Here is a 21187-nt window from a genome sequence, read left to right on the forward strand (position 1 = left end):
CCTGGTCAGGGCACATGCCTGGATTGTGGGCTTGATCCCCAGTGTGGGGCGTGCAGAAAGCAGCCAATCGACGATTCTCTCTCATCACTGATATTTCTCTCTCTCTCTCTTCCTCTCTGAAATAAATTTATTCTTATTTTTTTGGCAAAAAACATGTTTTTAATACGTACACACTAAAGCAGGAATTGGAGTGGTTGAAAACTGTTTTCAAAAGAAATGCAAAACTCATTACGATGTATATTAAATGTATACATTACATTTTTGTGTATCAATTATATCTCAATAAAGCTAAAAAATACATCTGTATGCTAACACTTATCCATAAATAAAAAGTAAAACACTATGATTTTCACATATTAGATTAAGAGAGGAAGCCGGAAAATACCCACACTGGCCTTGGTGTGAGGCAACTGACCTTCTCAACCAATGCAGGTGGGGCATAATTGATGCAAACTCTTTTAAGACAGTTTGGCAATATCCGATTGCAGCCTCTGTTGGACCCAATACTACTACAACTAGGATCTCAAATAGTCAAAAAGAGTGAGGTGGGTTTTTCTGGGCTGCTTGGAACAATCTATAGGATATTGTTTGCTTTTAAAAAAGTGTAGAGAACAGTGTGTGTGTGTGTGTGTGTGTGTGTGTGTGTGTGTGTGTGTGTCCTATGTTTTTATTTGTATAAGATAAATAACCAGGACTCACTTTGATGGCTGGTATGTGTGTTTTAACTCCAATAAAACACATACACAAGTTATTGTACATAAAGGCCTGTATACAAACTCAACTGGTTGGGCATCATCCTGAGCACCAAAAGGTTGCTGATTCAATTCTCCATCAGGGCACATGCTTGGATTTCAGGCTCAATCCCTGGTAGGGGGCATGCAGAAGGCAGCCAATAGATGCCTTGCTTTCACATGGATGTTTCTCTTTCTCCCTCTCCCTGTCTCTCTCTCTAAAAATCAATAAAAATATTTTTTTAAATGAAGTCATCAGCCCTAGCTGGTTTGGCTCAGTGGACAGAGTGTCGGCCTGCCAACTGAAGGGTCCCAAGTTCGATTCCAGTCAAGGGCACATGCCCGGATTACGGGCTGGATTCCCGTAGGGGGTGTGCAGGTGGCAGCCGATCAGTGATTCTTTCTCTTCATTGATGTTTCTCTCTCTCTCTCCCTCTCCCTTCCTCTCTGAAATCAATTCTAAAAAAGGAGAAACATTGTTACTGATCCCACAGACATTAAAAAGATAATAAAAGAACACTATAATCTCTCTAAGATCATAAATTCAACAACTTTGATGAAATATACCAATTACTTGGAAGACAAACTACTAAAACTCACAAAAGAAAAAATAAAGATAATATATCACAACAATTGCATCTCAGAAATGCAAGGCTGGTTTAATACTCAAAGTTGATCAATGTAGTTCACCATACTAACACTAAATAAGAAAAACCAAAAGACAATATCAATCAACACACATATAAAAAGCACATGACAAAATTCAACATCCATTCATGATAAAAATGTTCAGCAAGTTAGGAAGAAAAAGAAACTTCATCAACTTATAAACGGTAGCTATGAAAAACAAGAAAGGGTAGCTATGAAAAACATCCAAAATCATACTAAAAGATGAGCAATTATTTTCCTCCTAATATTTGGAACAAAGCAAGGATGTCTCTCTCACTACTCCTATTCAATATTGTATGGGAAGTCCTAGGTAGTGCAATGAAGCAAGCAAAAGAAAGAAGAGGCATATAGATTAGAAAGGAAGATATAAAACTGTCTTTATTAACAGATGACATGATTGTCTATATTAAAAAAAAATCCCAAATAATCTAATAAAAAAACACCCGAACTCTTAGAACTAATTAAATGAGTTTATGAAGGTCACAGAATACAAGATTAATATACAAAAAGCCAACTGTATTCCTCCTATATCAACAATGCACAACTATAATCTGAATTTTATAAGAGTTGACAATATGACAATAGCACCAAAAAGTGAATAGATAAAAATCTAACAGATTCTAACAGAATCTGTATGTGGAAAACTACAAAACATTGATGAAAGAAAATCTAAATAAATGGAGAGATACATCGTGTTCATGGATTGAAGAGTCAGCATGTCAATTCTCCCCACATAGACTCAATGTAATCTCAATCAAAATATCCAGCAAGCTTTTCTCTAGATATTTGTTTTATTTTCTCTAGATGTTTTGTGATTCTAAAATCTATCTGGAAAACCAACTTAGAACAGGCAAAATAATTCTGATAAAGAACAAAGTTGGAGGACTCATATTATGCAATGTCAAGACTTACTCCAAAGCTACAGTAATCAAGGCAGTGTGATACTGGCAAAAAGACAGACACATACTAATAAATCAAAGGGACAGAAAAGAGTCTAGAAATAGATCTCCACAAATACAGTCAACTGATTTATGACGAAGGTACAAAGACAATCTTTTCAAAAAATGGTACTGGGACAACTGAATGTCCATATACAAAAAAATGAACCTGGACACATACCTCACATCTTACACAAAAATGTACTCCAAAAAGACCATGGCCCTCAATATAAAACATGAAAGTATAGAACTTCTGGACGAAAATCTATGTGACTTGCGTCTGGCAATGAGTTTTTAGATATAACACCAGAAGCATAATCCATGAAAGAAAACAACTGATAAATTTGTACTTTATCAAATGAAAAACTTGTGTTCAGTAATTAATACTTTTAAGAGAATGAAAAGACAAGGCATAGATTGGTAAAAAATATTGCGAATCACGTATCTGATAAAGGACTTGTGTACAGAATAAAGTAACATTAAAACTTAATAAGAAAACAAAAACCCAAGTTTTAAAATGGGCAAAAGATATGAACAGACATTGAAGGCATCTGTTTCACACAAAGAAGATACACAGATGTCAAATAAACACATGAAAAGATGCTCAATATCATCTGTTACTGGGAAACGCCGATTAAAACCACAATGCAGTATCACCACACACCTATCATAACAGCCAAAATCCAAAAAACTGAAAACAGCAAATGCTCCAGAGGATTCAGAACAACAGGAACTCTCATTCATTGCTGGTGGGAATGCAAATTGGTATGCCACTCTGGACGAATCTGGCAGTTTCTTGTAGAGTTAAACATAGATTTACCACATGATCCAGCAATGATACCCTCGGGTATTCACCCAAGTGAACTGAAAACACATTTACACAAAAACTGCATGCAAATGTTCATAGGAGCTTTGTTCATAATTGCTAAAACTGGAAAACAAACATCATTGTCCCTCAACATGGAAATGGATAAACAAACTGCGATACATTCATACAATGAAATAATATTCAGAGACAAAAACGCAGGACTGTTGATTCATGCAACATGGATGAGCCTTAAGTGCATTTTGCTAAGTAAAAGATCCCAGACCCCAAGTCTACATATTGCAGGATTCCATTCATTCGGCACACTGGAAACAGCAAAACCACAGGGACAGAGCACAGAGCAGAGCATGCCAGGAGCTGGTGGGGGGGAGTGGTGACTACGTGCACAAGGCGATTTTCAGGGGACAGAACTATACTACAGAATACTGCATGATGGATAACTAAGCATTTGTCAAAAGCCATAGACCTAACTGTACATCACAAAAAATGAACCTTAATGTATACAAACTATCAAAACAACCTAGCCAGAAGGTCAGGGGATGCCAGGATGGAATGCAGACTGTGACAAATGAACACTATTGCAAATGTATAACAGACCACACTGAATGGGAGGGTAGAGGGAGGGCTGGCCTAAGTAACTTTGGAAAATGTTCCGAGTGAAAACGGTAAGGACAAAGACAAAAGGAACTGTATATAAACATTGGAGTCTAGTTGGTTTTTCTCACGGGGGTAGGTGAACAATTCTGAAACTGCTTTGCATGTGTACTGGGGGTGAGCAAATAAACAAACTGTGGTGGATAATGGGGTAAGATTTCTCACCGATGGAGAAGAAAGTTGCAGACATGCAAGAATGGGAGGCCGTCCACACCTGTGCACTGGATTAGACTCGGAGATGCCAGGACAATAAATCTCACATTTACCTGAACATATATTCAGATGGATATGCAGAGAAGCAATCATACATGGGTGTACACACACATATATAACCTAGCTCTGTCCACTAAGAGGGTCTGAAAGCAGCGACACCTGTAGCAATGGACACCCAGACTTGAGTGTCTAACACTCTCTAATAAAAAGAACCAGGGCTTCTGGAGAAATGGCTGTTTTTAAGTGTAGGAACTATGAAAGGAGCTGTAGCATCCTATAGTACCAGAAAGGAAGTGCTGGAAGGATAAAGAACAGGGACACGGGACACAAGTGGGAAGACCCGCCACCAACTGGAGCCAGACATTTGACACCACAATGAGTAACAGCATTGGCCCACAACCCCAAGAGAAATTAACTCTGAAGGTTGATAACCGGGAGAAGACACATCTTCCTCATAGAGAAATTTCAGATAATGGAGATGCCTCCTCCAAAGGGTAGCAGAGTCCTCCCCTCCCCTGGAGCATGGGCTGGACTCAGTGATCAGCTCCCAGCGGACAGAGAATGGACAGGAAGAGGAGAACCTGACAAAGACACACAGCAGATGCAGAGGGCTGTGACACGGCAGAAGGTCGGGTGGGAGGGCAGTAGAGAGCTATGTGTGTATGTCTCTTTCCTGACTCACACTGGTCCTACACACCGCAGAACCCACCGGGGCTCTTCCACACGGGGACCTAATTATCAATGGCTAAACAGCTGGATGTCCTTCCTCCCCAAAACCACAATTCACACTCCAAAGCTATGGGAGAAAAATGAGATTTGGTCTCACCAATTAAATAGTTTAAAAAGTAATTCTAAGGCAAAAAGCATAGGAAAACTTCCTAGCTTACTTATCAGAAAGAAAAAAAAAGCAAACTGGATTACAATTTCAGAAAAAATAAAACTATTTCAATGTCCACTCCTGTTACAGAAATGATTAAGTAGAAAGAATAAACAAAAAATTTAAAAAATCATAGGATCTCAAAGCTAAACTAACCAACCAACCAACCTTAGGAAGGCTCAGTCAGCCCCCACCCCCAGTCTACGAAGGGGTGGGGGTGAGGCATGAAGACTTTCTCAGCTGCTCCCTATGGGGTAGCCCAGAGACTGATCTAGGACAGGTAAACAGGCCATCTATATACCTATACATGCATTATCACGATGTCTGCAAATATTCTTTAAACATAAAAAAGAGCCCTGGCCGGTGGCTTAGCTGGTAGGAGCATCATCCTGTACACCAAAAGGTTGTGGGTTCAATCCCCAGTTGGGATGCACACGGAGACAATTGATAGATGTTTCTCTCTTACATTGATGCTTCTTTCTTTCTCCCTTCCTCTCTCTCTAAAATCAATAAAAACATATCCTTGGGTGAGAATTAAAATAAATGTAAATAAAAAAGAAAGGGAATGGGGGATAAATGGTGATGGAAGGACACTTGACTTGGGATAGTGAACACACAATATACAGATGATGTGTTATAGAATTGTACATTTGAAACCGACATAATTTTATTACTCAATGTCATCCAATAAAGTCAAGAAAAAAGAAAAAATTAGTTTTCTCTTTTAGATCAATTACTATAAAATTGAATCAGAATCATCCCTTAAATGTCATTCTCCACCAGACAGTTTTCAGTGACGGTGGTTAAATTCTGGCTTTGATAGAAGAGCCTGATGCTTTTTCTTTAAAGGCTTTTGCTGCAGAGAGCTCAGAGGTAGGGCAGTGGGGTTTGTTTTTTAAACAAACTGGAAGCATTTTACAGAGAAGCTTGTAAAACCAAGCAGAGTGTTTCATTAGAATTTGAGTGGCCTGGAGAACAAGAAGGAATGTCCCAGAAACTCTCAGAATCGCTGGAAGCTCAGAACAACATAGAATGAGGCAAGATTTTAAGGATTCTTTTGGTTCCACTTTTCCCTCAAAATGTCCAAAGAACAGCTAAGCATGGTTCTGCTCTGCTACTTCAATCCTGCACTCCGGAGCCATCTGGGAGCCAGGCTGAGCCACAAGATCCCAAGAGACTTGATATGTCGTCACCAAAAGTGTAACAAGCTACCCCTTTTAGAAAGTGCAACTGAGATTCACCTCAGAGTACAGCACTCAACCAAGGAGAATTAATGGAGGGGGAAAGGTAATAAAATTCTACTATATGTAATGTAAAGAAAGAGGCTAGACTAATTGCAAAAAATAAAAATATACATGACAAGCATGGTATCACAAGATGCGTCTAAACCAAAAAAAGGTACTATACGCAAACCAGAAATTAGAGCTGACCAGAAACTAGCTTTGAGATACTTTCAAAGTTGAATTTTTAAAGACTGTTACCCCAGGGACTCTGAGGTAACAAGGTGAAGCTGATGAGAGAAGCAATTTTGTTCATGTGTCAAAAGCCCTTCATTGGCTCCCATGCTCACGGTTCCTTCTGGAGATGCCACAGCGCAGTCACCATTACTCTGATGGTCACAGAAGTCACAGAGGTGGGCTCCATATGGGGCACAACTACCAGGACCTGAGAGGAGCCCGTCTTCTTCTCCATCAGACCCTCATTTAGCTTTGGGAAGTGGCTTTTCAGGATCCACCCAAACAGGGAGGCTAGATGGGTCGGTGGTCCCCAAATGGGGTGTTTGGGACATGGGCTTAAGTCAGCAGACTACATAGGACCAGAGAACGCCCAGAATAGGGCAGGAGTCTTGAGATTCCCCAGGGCCCCTGAGAAGAAACAAGGAAGGGACCTCACGTAGTCCTGCCACTAAATAACAAGGACCAGAGCAAGGATGGGGAGACTGTAAAAGCTTCCAGAGAGAAAAATAGGTCCCTGTGATATTGTCAGACAATAAGTATTTCTTTGGTCTCCATCTCTGGTCCTGGCACAGAGCTCCTAAAAATTCTGGGATTTCCTTTGTGACGGGGTGAGTAGAGCACTTGTTGCTATTCATTAGCACAATCCTTTCAACTTTACCTGGATTCATTCCCATGAGGTGACCCTTGCAGGAGGGCGGTGGTTACCAGGGGAACCCACCTTGTGATTAGAGGTCTGGAACTCTCAGCCCTGTCCCCAAACTTCTTGAAGGGAGAGGGGCTAGAGACTAAGCTAATAGCCAGTGACCAATGATTTAATCAACCAGCCTGTGTAATGGAACCTCCATAAAAACCCTAAATGAAGGGGTTTGGAGAGCTTCTGGGTTGTTGAACACGTAGAGGTGCTGGGAACCTGGTGCTCCTGGAGAGGGCATGGGAACTCTGTACCCTTCCCGCGCCTTCCCCGGGCACCTCTTCGATCTGCTCTTCCTGAGTTGCATCCTTTATAACAGACCAGTGAATGAAAGTGGTTCCCTGATTCCATGAGCCCTTGCAGCACATTGTGGAACCCGAGGAGGGCTCCTGGGAACCCTGATTGACAGCTGGTCAGTCAAAAGCACAGGTGACATTGTGGCTGGGGCCTGAAGGGGGAATGATCTTATGGGACTGAACAGCCTGTGGGGTCTGATGAATGCCAGGCAGTCACTGTCAGAATTGTTTAATGCGAGGAAAAAACTCACACATTTGGTGTCAGAAGTGTGTGCATAGAAGAGTTTCCCTTTAGGCACTTGCATAAGAGCAGGAGTCAGACTGTGAAGACTTCTCAACACCAGGAAGTTCTGAGGAAAACTGCTTTGACTAAGATTTGTAGACGCAGGCAAACTGATAATTTCCATGAATGCAAGGAAAAACATCAAAGTTCACCCTCTCCATATTCTTTCTTAAAAAATTGTTCAGCGATATATTCCACCAAAAAGAGAGAATAAACCAAGAAATAAGAAGACTGAGATCTGAGGAATTATGAATACAACTGGAGGGAGAGCCAGGGGGCCTTCCAGGTGTGCAGTCTGTGAACTGAGTGTTTATAACCAGGGGCTAAGGATAATGTAGGAGCAGGCAAGAGAGGGGAAGAAAACATGGTTGGAAAAGTATCCGGTGGTACACAGAACAATGACAAAAGACCGTGTGCAAAGTCAAGAAAATTTTAGGGAGCAGGAGGTCTCCCTGGAAGACAGAGGGGTCTGAATAAAACATTGTGTCTGTGCTGCAAGGAGCTCACAGGTGGACGAACAGACTGGCATGTTAACAACATTAAGAATTCTAAATGCATAGAGGGTGAAGGAAGCGTAGGGCAAGGGTCCATTATTCAGCCTTGTGATGGGATTAGTAGTCCATGACAGTAACTATAAAATTCAACATCAAGTGAAATGTGTGAAGAGCCCTATGGCACTGTGGACAATTCCTGGGACTTCAGGGACTCTGAAGTGGCTCACAGTCCAGTGAGATCTGGAACCTACTAGACAGAGATCAGTGCAGGATCCTCAGCCATCTCAGCCAGACAACCTGTCCCTGAAAGATGGGAGAACGGCTCCCTCATACAGCTGAAAAATACTGATTTTACCCCAAGCATACTTGCAAGACAGAAAAAAAAAAATGCATCTGCCAAAGCAAATCATTCTGTGCTCAGCACAGACAATATCTGCTTGACCCTCTGGCTCAAAACTGTTTCCTTTTGAAGAGAACAGAGAATCCCCATGGAGATCAAAGGCAGTCTGCTCACTGGAAAGCCGAGGGCCAGGTTTTATAAAGTTGTGCTCTCTCTCTGCAAGCGAAGCCACTGGGGTTTTTCCACTGCTATAGGCTCCCCTTTTCAAGGTCTAATAAAGTCTCACAGATTAACTTAGTCTTGACTTCATCTTTGGCTAAGTGACAGCTCAAACGTTTAGAATGATTATTGAATCCTGTGGAGGATAACGCAACACCGCAGGAACTATTTTTTATGTTACTTAAAAGAGAAAGAGGGCTGAGCGGAACGCCCATATTGGCAACCCCGTGACACATGGAGTCCCTCCAGGAAGCCGTGCAGTGACAATCACGTGTCCACTGTGCGCCAGGAGATAGCCTGCCTTATCCCAGGGAAGGGAACTCTCAGCCTCACCCTCCTGGGGTGCTGCCCGTTTACGGAAGGTCACTGTCCAGAGAGCTGCAATTCTCTTTCTTCCACGTGTGAGGGAAGAGATTTAGAAATGAAGCGAGCCCTTCAGTGCCCACAGCACACAATCACGGCCAGGGACCAGCACGGGAGTTGACTGACCACTCGCCCGGGCATCTCAGCCTGGAACTCTTCCCCATCCTCACTGGTCTCCCTTCACTTATAGGTTTGTTTGAAGAATCTCAGAGTTTGGTTTTAGTCATGACTACAGGTTGGGCTCATGAAGCATGTACTTGTGTGTTCCCTACTGTTCAGTGCCCAGGGCCTTTGCGCCCTTCTGAGTGTAGGGACTGGGGTCGGGGAGGTGGACTCAGCGCTGGCTGCCAGGCCCGGGGCTGGTGTTCTGGGCACGGACTGACTTCTCTGGGGCTCCGCAGGCTGGTTGGGCAGGCCCCGAACTGCTGCCGGGTTTTCAGGCAGTTCTTAGCCTGATCAGATGTGCACACTCAGCCCCACAGGTAATGCGAAAGCTTCACCTGCTGCTGTCTCAAAGCTGCCAACAAACCTCTGGTGAACCTGAGGAGGCGGGGGTGGGGGTGGGGGTGGGGGTGGGGGGCGCCTCGGACCCGCTGGGCCTCCGGGATGATGAAAGTTCCAGAGGCCCTGGGTCCCACAGGAGCTGCCCCCCCCCGCCCCGGTTAGGATGCGCTCGTGGAATCGGAGGGGCACAGAGTGGAGACACTACTCTCTGCGGCTGGGCTGCTCCGGTGTCCAGGAAAGGGGTGCTGCTCAGGGCGCTGGGCGCCCACGTTCTCGCGGCCCCCCGCCCACATCGGACTAATTAACTTGAGTTTCTGTAGCGCGTCCCCAGGCTGGCAGAGGTCCTGCGAGGGGCCCTGCGTAATTTGGGGTCCGGTCCCGGCAACTGACGGCCGGCGGGTGTGACTGGGCAAGAGGGGGCAGGCAACAGAGGGCAAAGTGGGCTCAGGTAAGAAGTCACCTGCGAAGACCAAACCTACCGCTCCCTTCGTCCCGCCCCCCCCCCCCCCGCCCCTGCTCCCCAAAACCTCAGCCAGATCCCGGGACCCGAGGGGAGGGAGTCGCGCAGTGGGGTGCATGTGCAGTGGCGTGGGCGCATACGGCTGGGGGCTCCGCTGTGTACCGGCCTGAGGAGCGGCCTGGGGACGGGGCGAGGCAGAGTCACTGGCGGGAGTCGCGTGCGCGCGCGGAGGAGCGATACCGACGGCGCCCAGGCCCCGCGGACTCACAGTAAATGAAAGCGAGGGCCCTCAGGAGCACGATCCTGGTCAGCCAGAAGGTGCCCGCGCGGAGGCGGGCCGGGCAGCCCGCGGGGTCGTGCCCCGGCCCCGGCGGAGACGCAGGCTCCTGGCCAGCGTCCGCAGCCTTCCGCCTCCTAAGCTGCTCCCCGGGCGCCGCCATTGCGGGGCCGTCAAGGGGCATGCGCGGAGAGCGTTGCGCGCCGGGACGCCCGCCCTCAGCGGAGAGACCACGCCCACTCCATCTGGCCCGGACCACTACCCGGAGGACACGCCCACGTGCGGGGAGCTGTCGCCTGGCCCGAGCGCGCGTGTGCCCCCAGCAGACTGTGTGGGGCACTGTAACAGTGAGGGCAAGGAGGTGGGTACCTAGGAAAACCATAAGCATCACTCCACTTGGAAGGGGTTGACCAACTCCATTCATTCATTCATTCATTCACTCATTCATTAGCCAACATCGAAGAGGGCCCCCAGTGCATTCTCTGACCTAGGCGTCAGCCCGCATGGACCCGTACTCTAGGGAGGGGGCAGAAGGCACTCCAGAAATAGAAATGCAATGGGAAGGAGACTGTTGGAATGTTTGTGTCTGGCCAGTACGGGAAGGGGGGGTTGGTGGTGGTGGTGGTGGTGGGGGGGGGGCGCTGGTCATCGTTCAGGGCAGCTGGGCTGTGGGCAGCTGAATACCCTGGCAGGTACTTCACCCCCTCTGCGGCTCATGGGGTGTGTGGAGTTGCAGTCCCACAGAGGAAAGGCTGGAGCAGTGGTTCAATCCAGGGCCCCAGGCTGTTATTGCGTGCATGGGTGTGTGGCCAGGTGTCCCCTCCTGGACTTCTCATCTTTGCTGTCCAAGGAGGATGCTGTGGTGGAAGTCACATAGTTGGTGAGGGACAGAGTAGGCCTTGAATTTTAGCTCAGGTCAGTAAAGCTGGGGTTAGATAGGCAGAACTCCTTCGGGCTCGGACCTCCAGCCATGGTGGAATGGAATGACCCAAGCAGAACCCCAGTGAGGACACCAGCACGTCTACATTCTGAGGCTAGAGCAGTCCAGGCAGTGCTCAGGAGAGGTGGCTCCAAGAGGATGGGATCATAGGCATTCCTTTGAAGAAAGAGGGGTGTGCTGGATAAAGTAGGATTAGAGCCCCAGGGGTCATTGGGTAAACTGTGGGACACTTGGAAGCAAATGATTGAGGTAGGTATGAGTTTTTATTCATTTGCCAGAGCTCTCTATATTTTGAAGATCCTGTTATTTTGTGTTTATTGCAAATGTTTGTCCTGATGGGGTTTTGTTTGTTTGTTTGTTTGTAAATCTTGTTCCTGGTGTTTTGACATATAAATTATCAATACTTGTGTGGTCAAATTATTAATCTTTCTTGCTTGTTTAATTGTATCCTCACCAGAGGCCTCTTTGTGAGCTCCATAAGGTCAGGGATGGCTCTGGACATAGAATCCCCCAAATCTAGGCCAGACCAGCAACTTCTGGAACCCCTCCCCAGCCTTTCCCTCATCCCTCCCCCCAACCATTGTTGGAATAATAGCACGTAAGTGCATCTTACAGTGTGACTTTTTTCCAAGTTTCCTTTTCTTTCCAATGAAAAACCCTTTCTTTGGAACCCAACCCGGAAGGGGGACCTATAAAAGATGTTGCAGTGGGCGGTGCAACCATCTTCCACATCCTGGAGAACCCCCAGCAGGAAAGCAAGTGCCCAGAGGGCTCACAGCCTTGAGGATCAGGAGAACTTTAGCCCTGGCCCATGCCCTGCTCCCAGTTTCTTCCATGAAAACCCAAAACCTGCACTTCTCCCTGTAGTCCAGGCACAGCACTTGGGGCAGCACCGCTATTTGGGGAGAGCAGGCAGAATCCAGCACCCTCAGCCCAAGCTGGCCCATGCTTCCCTGGGTCTCTGTCCGGATGCAGGAGCCTCTCCGGACAGAAGGCAAGGAAGGATGGCTCTGCCGTCAGGTGTGACCTGGGGTGCTGCTTTTCAGGTGGGGACGGTCCTCACAAATGGGCCCTTTGTCCTCAGCTTCCCCTGTCAGGGGGCTGCATTGTTCTCCCCAGAGAAGGGCACAATGGGGCATTGTGCACAGCAGAAAGGGGCCCCTTGTCTGGCCTCCAGCTTGCTGGGCTCCGGCTCCCTCTTTGGGTTTGCCCGGAGTGGGCGAGGCCATCAAAGAGGTCTGCCAGGAGCTCATGCTCTCATGTTTCCTCCAGGGTCCTCCTTCCTGGGACCTGACCAAAGAGGTCCAGTTCATCTGAGGGAGTGGACCCCACTGACAGGGCTCGGGTGGAGGATGGGCTCCGTTCTTGCCCATTCAGCCTGAATGTAATAAAAAATGCACTGGTGTATTACTCAGCCATAAAAAGGTGTGAAGTATTGACACATGCTACAACATAGATGAACTGCAAAACCATCATACTAAGTGAGAGAAACCAGACACACAAGGCCACATGTTGTCTGATTTCATTTATATGAAATGCCCAGAACAAGCAAATTCACAGAGACAAAGTAGATCCCTGGTTCCTAGGAGCTGGGGGAGGGGGATGAGGAGTGACTGCTAATGGGTACAGGGCTTCCTTGTGGGGTGATGAAAATGTTGAGTAACTTCATAGAGGTGGTGGCGGCACAATATTGTGAATGTACTAAATTGTACACTTAAAAATGCTTACTTTTACACTATGTGAGTTTCACCTCAAAACAACTAAAAAAATGCTCTGCTGTTGTTTAAAATCACCTGGAAGGCACTGCTTTTACCTGTCAGGGTAGGTCATATATTTACACCAAACCTACCTCTTCATCTACATTAGGGAGCATTGAACAGTTTTAGAGTAATATTTAGATGTGGGAGTGTCTTATGCCGAAGGCGCTGCACTTAAAAACAAAACCTTTTCTGCAAACCTTCGGCCAGCCACGGTGCCCAGAGCTGGAGCTCGTGCCGGAGAGGCACCAGGAGGCTTTGTTCTCAGCCAACAGCTCAGCGCCTGCACCACAGGCACGCTGGGGTCTCCACCAAGCAGTCTCTCACCAGCACCAGGGGACTGGCAGGGGTGGGTGGGTGGGGCTCCTGAACCTATAGTTTCAAGCAAAATACTGTAAGAGAAAAAGTCAAGCTGAGATGGGAGAGAGAGGCTGTGAGGTGCTGAGACGAGGCCCAATTGCATGGGACTGGTTATAGGAGGACCCACGGTCAAGCCAGAGAGAAAGCTGAGAAAAGAAGGAGAGGGGAGAAAAGGGAGGGCTCCCCTGAGAGCAGCTGCCAGCTCAAGCTTGGGCTAGTGTCATGGAGACCCACAAACAAGCTGGGAGCCCTCGCTGGGCCCATGTCCCTGATGGGCCCATGCGCAGCTCCTCCAGCTCAGCTCTGGAGCCGGGACACACACAAGCCCAAGGGCTGGCTGCACTCCTAGCAGCTGAGAGACGACTTCACAGAGGAATGAGCCCCGTGTCAGCACCGCGTCCAGCTGTCCCTAGGCACCCTGGCCTGGCAGCCACTGCCACATCAGGACAATTGTCTCTGACGTGCATTTGCAGCTGTCTCTGGCACCCAGGAGAACCCAGCTTGGGCCCGAGTCTAATCGTGCACCCTTCATTTACCCTAATTTTTCATGTCTTGACATCTGTTGATGGGGAGGGCAGGACCCACTGGCACTAACATCTGTCACTTTCTCTGGAAGGGTGATCAGTTTGGGCCCGTCCCACCATGACTGTCCAGCGGCCAAAACTCTCTGGTAAGGCTGGCAAGTGCGGGTGAGGGTGGGCAAGCAGGTGCTGGGCCATTTGCTGGTTGTTCTGGAACCGTGACTCACTCACAGGCGGCTGTTCTGCTCGGCTCACCCGGCTCTTCTGCCAGCACCCTCAGCTCCAGCCCCTGAGCACTGCTGTGCCTGTACCCCAGAAGATGTGGTCCTTTGTGGCCCGGTGAGCTGGTAAGCCATGATTGCTCAGCAGAGCAGAAAACAAAAAATTCCATTATCTGGTTATAGAGCTCTTGGGGGGGGGGGGGGGGGGGGGCGGGGACCGGGGGAGACAGGGGGCAAAGAATGTGGAGTTAAATTTTCTTTTTCTCTTACAGTCACATTCTAAACTGGAAGGAGTCTTGGGAATTGCCTAGGCCAGTGGTCACTAACAGGAGGCCTTTGGGCTGAATCCTGCCCACAGAGATGTATCAGTTATTGATTGCCACAATAATGCCAAGTAACAAACAGTCTCAAAATCACAAGTCCCTGTGTCAGCCAGCCGTGCTACCCATGAGCTGGGCGCAGGCATGCATCTGTGGTCAGCTGAGGTCTGGGTGGCCGCTGGGATGACTAGGGCCTCTCTCCAGCAGTCCGCAGGCCCCACCACTCCTTCCAGCCTCGCCTGCAGCAGCTTCCACATCTCCTCTCTGCCTGGCTCCTGATGCCACTTAAGACCAAGACCACTGATTTGGCCCACACCTCTTATTTCATGGTGGGGGAGGGGAGCTGAGGGGAAGCTTGTGCCCAACGCCATCCATCACCAGGTCTTCCCTTCCTGTGACCCTCCCCCAGTGATTAAAACACACAATCCATTTCTGGAAAGAGTGGGCGGCCTTCCTGTTCCATGTTCTCCTTGAAGGCATGCCCAGATGGGCCCACCCGTAGGAGACGATAATGAATTCACAAGCACAGAAAATACAACAAACACCAGGTGTCGGCCACTGCGCGCCTGCCATTCTACATACATCAACCCACACAGGCCTGTGGTGCCCTCAGGACAGGCATTCCTGACCCCTCTACTGCCCATAGTGACCCCTTAACTTGCCCAAAGTGAAAGGGTCACAGAAGATGACAACAGGTCCCGTGACCTTAAACACCCTCCTTTCCAGAACCCCAAAGCCTTCCTGGGGGAGCCTACAATTCCCTCCTACCTCTTTCCACACCCCAAGGGCAGTTGGCAGCCCCAAATGACAAACTACGGTTCCTCGTTTTATGCTTTCTAGAATGCTTTGCCAGCCTGAACTTCTGGAGGGCAGGGCCCTGTGGGTCCTCACCCCGTCCCAGCACCACAGCAGCCCTGGCATGATGTAGAAGCTCCAGAAGTGTTGACGGGAAAAGCTCCAGAATAGAAAACACCCTCGAGGATTTCGTGTTATGGACCCACGCCGTGACTGTGTGAGGGGCTTTCTGTCTCAGGATGGTCTACATGTTGAAAGCCACCAGAAATGTGCTTCTAACGCCCTTGGGGTGTGTCATTCCTTCCAAGGCACACTCAGGAACTTGCACTTGGCTGAGCAGACCACCTCTGCAAAGCCCCCTCAGCACCTGTCCAAGGAGAGGCTACACACCCTCAACCATTAGGAAGCCCCAACCGAACTGCTTTTGAGGTCCCAGCTCCCTCCTCTGATAACCAGCCAGGGATGTAGCCTAGACAATGGGTGCTCCTGCTCTTGCCTGGCCAAGGAGCTGATTTTTTTCTCACACTGACACTGTAGGTCACTGGGTGGGAACCATCGGTGTGAGCATCAAAATGGGCCCATATTCCGCAGTCCTCAGAGGTCTTGGGGCACAGGGGCCGGTGACTGCTGGATTCTACCTACACATAACATGTCCCACGAGGAAGGGGACGTGAGGGTTTACAGCTGAGAGAGTTGGGTCTGCACTAGCCAGCTCCATGTCAGGCCCTGACAGACCAACGCAAAGAGGACCTGACAACTTCCTGCCCCTCTGCCCCTAATCTAGAGCCTGGGGGGTGGGGGTGGGGCCACACTTTGCCATGCTTTCATCTGAGCCTTCGGGATGCCAGCTCCTGCAACAGTGCAACCGCCTCGCTTTGCGGACGAACCATTCAGTTTTCTTCAACTTTGCCCCGTGTTCCTATCTGAGGCCATCTTAATGAAACCCTCCTTCACCACATTCAGAAAAATAAATACCAGCAAAATAAGACAAAAAATAAATACTAAAAAAATAAGACAGCAGAAATCGTTGAGAGGTGTTTTAATTTGCCCGTGGTACTAATGGGTCTCTGGAACCTTCTGTCTGATAGAGGTGGTTGGGGCACTTCACCCCAAAAGAAGGTCTTCCTCTGTGATGTGTTTATTTCCATCCTCCACATGCCTTTCCCATTGGTACTTGACACAGGGCTCTACTTCAGAGGGGTTCACGTTGGGACATCTTAAACAAGAGGCTTCATCCAGTCTGAAAGCTGAGCTTGGAAGGATGAGCACAGCTCTCAGCACCGACTTGGGTTCAGAACACTGATTTTCTAGAGTTGGCTTTGATGTCCTGGCTGCCCTCTTGCACATGGCTACTCAGAGCTCAGCGTCCAGAAGAGAGAGGAGCTTGGCACACACCACCAGGGGTCCAGGGGATGGTGAAGGGCAAAGGTCCAGAATGAGAGTGGGATCCAAAGGGGGATCTGGAATGAGGCTGGAATCTGGGGGTCCTGGGAAGTGAGGGTCTGAAATGGGGCTGGGGTTCAGAGTAGCTAGGGCCCAGAATGAAGGTGGAGTCTGGGGTCCAGGGGACTGAGTGCTTGGGGTAGGGCTGGAGTCCAGTGATCAGTAGTCTGGTGCCCTGTAGACCTCTTCGGCATGGACAAAGAATGGAATTTATTGGCTTATGGGATGGACATGTCCAGAGGAAGGCATAGTTTGACCCCAAGTCTCTAACACCTCAGCAGACTCAGTCTCCTTAGTGGAAGATGGTCCTAGGGCCTGGCTGTGACCTCTGGTGCTCTCCTTACCAGGGAAAGCTAGCTGCATGCTGAGATTCCCAGGACTCTGCCCGAGGATGTTTCCTGGCTGCAGAAGCATCCTCTGCTTGCTGTCAGGGATGTCGTGCCGAGACCTAATGGCTGCTGGTGGGTCAGTGCCCACAACCCGGGGAGAGATGGATGGGCACAGCCGGGAGCTCAGGGGCTGCTCTCAGCAGCGGGTGAGTGGAAGCCAGAGCTGGGACTGCAGCTGTTCCTGACACATCTGCACACCCCTATGATACCAGGCAATCACAGTGGGGCTCATGTCCCGTGCATGGGATCAGTGCCCATCACAGGCTGGCCTGGAACACCCTGGTCCTTCAGGCAGAGGGGAGGAATCCCGGCATGATCTTCCAGTGTCCTCTGAGAGCATGGAAGGGTGATGACTGGACACAGCCAGCTCTCAGCGGACATCAGCCCAACCAAAGGGCCAGCTTTGAACCCAAACCAGAAATTCCACGTCAGCTGGCAACCTAAGTCCGGGAGGGGTTTCAGCAAAAAGCTTGGCCCAGAGATCCGAGTCTGTCACTAGGGGACACTGGACTCCTGTGAGGCCCTCCCCTCTTTCTGGAGACACAGTAGGGCAGGATGAGGCTGCCACAATGGAGCTTTTGCTCAGAGCCACTAGCCCATCTCAGCCCTGGATGTTTGGTTTCTGCAGATTGGCCAGTAATCAAAAGCACCAATTAATCTCCGAGGCCAAGCCGGAGTTTCTGGGATGTGATGCCAACCTCCTCTGGCTGGCTCATAGATAGGCCCAGGCCAGGGCTGCAGACCCAGGGGACATGCTGGCTTTGGGGCTCACAGGCCCACCTGGCCTGCCCTCAACACCTTTCTCTTAAAGACTGTAAAAACTATCAACATGGCCTCCCTGACTGTCCAAGACCAAGGCCAGGCAGAGGATGGGCAGGGCAATGCAAGGAGTGACAGCTAGGCGCCCTCCTCCATGGTGGCATTTAGCCCTCAGCAGTCCCTTCCTTCCCACTCAGCCTGTCCGGTGCTCAGCACAGGCGGGCTTCCTAGGCCGGCTGCCCCCTAGAAGACATGGGGGTCTCTGTGCCTGGAAGAGGTTTCCTAGAGCTCTCCAGGTCAAGATTGGCCAGGCCTCAGGTCTCATATGCATAGGGGGTACCTACCAGCCCACACCTCCTTCTTTGCAGGTGTCCTGGGACCTGTGCCAAAGGATATGGGTACATCAGCTTTCCCACACCCCAGGGCTGACGGTCCAGACTTTGCCAATCAGATTATTTCCCTGGAACCACAAAGCCCCCGAAATGAAGGTGAAGTCAAGTGAATTGGGGCAGGTAGGGGCAGGAAGGAAAAGCTGAGGGGAGAGGGGAGGCCAGAAGGCAGACTGAGACGGGGTTCAAAGAGTTGTCCCTCAAGCTTTAAGTCACCATGACCTCACTATTCTCAGATGCCCTGTGCTTCCTGCTGCCTCAGGGCCTTTGCATACAACCTCACCCCCACCCTGGGGGTGCTCTTTCCTCTCTCTCCCAGAGATTGGCAGCTTCAGGTCTTAGCTAACTGTCACTTCCTCAGAGCCGCCTTCCTAGACCCCCGCCCCATGTGGCGTGTCTCAGCCTCTTGGAGTGTCTGCTGTTGGCCACCTCCTCAACGCCAGCGTCTTCCAGACAGGGACTGTGCAGTGTGGTTCTGTACTTCGTTGCCCAGAAAAGCCCCTGGCACCAAGCAGGGCTTCATCAATTCCGGTGAACACAAGCACCAACTGCAACCAGCTCGTTCTCCAAAGGCCACGTCCTGGTGTCCATTCAGGGCCTGCCTAGTGACTGAAGCCATGAACCAAGGCCAGCACTCATGGGAGATGAGGCTGGGCAAGCTCAGACGCCTTTGAGACGGCCTGGGTGCTGCCCCACGTGTCAGCAGCCCATCCTGGACTGTGTGCGGACTGCACCCTCTTGGAAGTGCCACCCTCTTGGAAGTGCACGCATTTGCTTTCAGTGGCCTGGGCCACGCCCTGGTGGGGAGCTGCTCCTCCCCACCCATCCCACCAGAGCATGGCTTGCACCTATACGACAGAGGCTGCCCACCAGTAGGCCCCCCCCATCAGTCCTGGGGTGGTCAATGCAGCCCAGTAGGGCCTAGAACCACACATGGCACACCACTGTGCGAACTGGGTCTAGCACTGGACTCCCCTCTTTCCCTCCCAGTGTCCCCAAAGTCACCTGTCTGTGTCTTAGGGACTCTGGCATGGCTGTGTGGTACCCCTTGTGGGTCAGTGGGGAGCAGGGAGAAGCTGCCTTGCCTGGTACCCGCAACGCAGGCTGGGCCTCATTTTCCTGGGAGAGCTGTTCTTGAAAACTCAGATCTGGCGCTAGAGGGCATACTGGGTGAAGGAAGGGGGTGGGATCTGCTCCCCAGGGGCAGGACAATTTGGGCTAGGTCTGTCATCCATGTCCTCTACCTTCAAACCCTGCTTTCACTTGCGTGGGTCCTGTGGAGGCCCCCAGGCAGCCCCCACTCGGGCCTTCCCACAGTGCTCTCTTGACTGCTGAGTGGGGACCCACAGCGGAGGCAGGACCTCCAAAGGAAAGCCACTACAGGCCAGCAGGGGAAGGTGTTCCTTGGCAGGTGACCCAGCAAAAGGAGGCAGGTGGCAGGAAGGGGGGCAAGAGGACAGGCCACTCTGGAGGCCAGCTCTCCCCCTGCTACCAGATGGGGGCCTCTCAGCACGCTGTTCGCCTTAAAGAGCAAGCACCGCCCCCACACTCTGGGGCATTTCCCCCCAAGGTGGAAAGTGGGGCTCACTGACCTTTGGCAAGCGGGTTAGTCCAAGAACAAATACAAGAGGCCTTCCAGTCACCCGCAGGTGGCAGGAGATCTGGGCCGGAGCATTCCAGATGCAAGGGAATGCAAGGCTGCAGGACGGGGGCAGGCCCGTGAGGAAAGGGCGGTAGGGACCGTCGGGGGGGACGGGCTCTTAGTTCTAAGTGCGGCGTCTCCGTTTCGAAAGAATTTGCAGGCCCGGGCGGGGGCGGACCTGCTGGGGGCACGGTCTCCCGGTCTCCCGCGCCAGGGTGAGGGCCAGAGGCGCGTCCCACGCAGTCAGAAGCTTCGGCACCACCCGCCGACTTTCAATTTGAATTTTTTCTGGTGACAGACCAGCCCCTCCTGCTGCCAGAGAAACGGCGTCACTCCTTCGGTTCCAACGGCTACTCGCCCAGGCGTCCGTGACTCGGCGGGAGATGCGCAGCTGGCGAACCCGGCGCCTTTGCTTAGGGTCACCGGAGGCTCGCGGGCCACAAGCACGGAGGCACCCGACCGGGAGGCTGCCTGGCGAGGCTCTACACGGCCGGTCTGTCACCTCCCGATGGGTTTGGCGAAAGAATCCGTGCCGCCCTCGGGGACCGTCGGCCCAAGGCCAACTCGCGGGAGCGGCCTAGGGCGGGGACTCGGGGCCGCGGCCCGGCTCTATCCCCGGGGAAATGTCCCTTCCCCGACCCCAGCGTCCCTCACTCCGCCTACCTCCCCTCCGCGGCGGGTGCGCCCACCTCCTCCCCTCCAGGAGCTCGGAGCGCCCTCCGCCTCCACCGGACCACCCAGGACAGCGCCGCCGGACGGCCTCTTCACCCCCACCCCCCCGGGTCATGCCCGGAAGGCCCTGGGCCCCCGCGTCCGGCCACGCCATCCGCCGGTCGGCCCCGGGGACTCTACAGCTAGGGTCAGCCCAAGCCCCGCCCAGCGCGCCGCCCCACAGGGCTGCCCTAGCTACTGGGACAGCGTCCCCACCGCGCTTTCCCAGCTCGAACCCGGATGGGGCGGGGCACCTGGGATCACCCCGAGCCGTGGCTCCAGGGTGCGCCTTGACTGAACGTGCGCGGCTCGCAGACTCGGGGCGCGCTAGAGGCTCCAGCACGTTGCACCGGCCCTGCGGGCGGGGAGCCCCGGCTTTGAGGCCAGGTGGCTGAGCAGGCTCTCCCCTGGGCCGCAAGCTGGCAGCAGCTGACCCCGGCGCCTCTGGGCTGCGGACGAGATGTCAGGACTTAAGACCGGGCTGGGTGGGGGAGGCTCTTGAGGACCCGCCTACTCTCGGAGCCGGCTACCCAAGGCTGGGCTCCTGGAGCTGGGGTGGGGTGCACAAGAGCCGCCGCGCGCCCTCCGAAGGAGCAGAGCAGAGAGCCCCCGGGGCGTGCAGAGCATCTCTGACCCTCTTTTCCTACT

At 51.0% G+C, this 21187-nt stretch overlaps 1 protein-coding gene across 1 annotated transcript in view; it reads right to left on the reverse strand.

Moving 5' to 3' along the window:
* LMF1 (lipase maturation factor 1) overlaps positions 1–10470 on the reverse strand; it is a 113240-nt gene extending 102770 nt beyond the window's left edge. The window contains exon 1 of the mRNA XM_079793109.1: positions 10284–10470. Within this exon, the coding sequence (XP_079649235.1) occupies positions 10284–10455 (172 nt within the window). The 5' untranslated portion in view covers positions 10456–10470. The remainder of the gene's footprint in view (positions 1–10283) is intronic.
* Positions 10471–21187: the final 10717 nt, after the last annotated feature.

This window comes from Cnephaeus nilssonii (assembly GCF_951640355.1).
Source record: "Cnephaeus nilssonii genome assembly, chromosome: 2".
NCBI classification, from domain to species: domain Eukaryota; kingdom Metazoa; phylum Chordata; class Mammalia; order Chiroptera; family Vespertilionidae; genus Cnephaeus; species Cnephaeus nilssonii.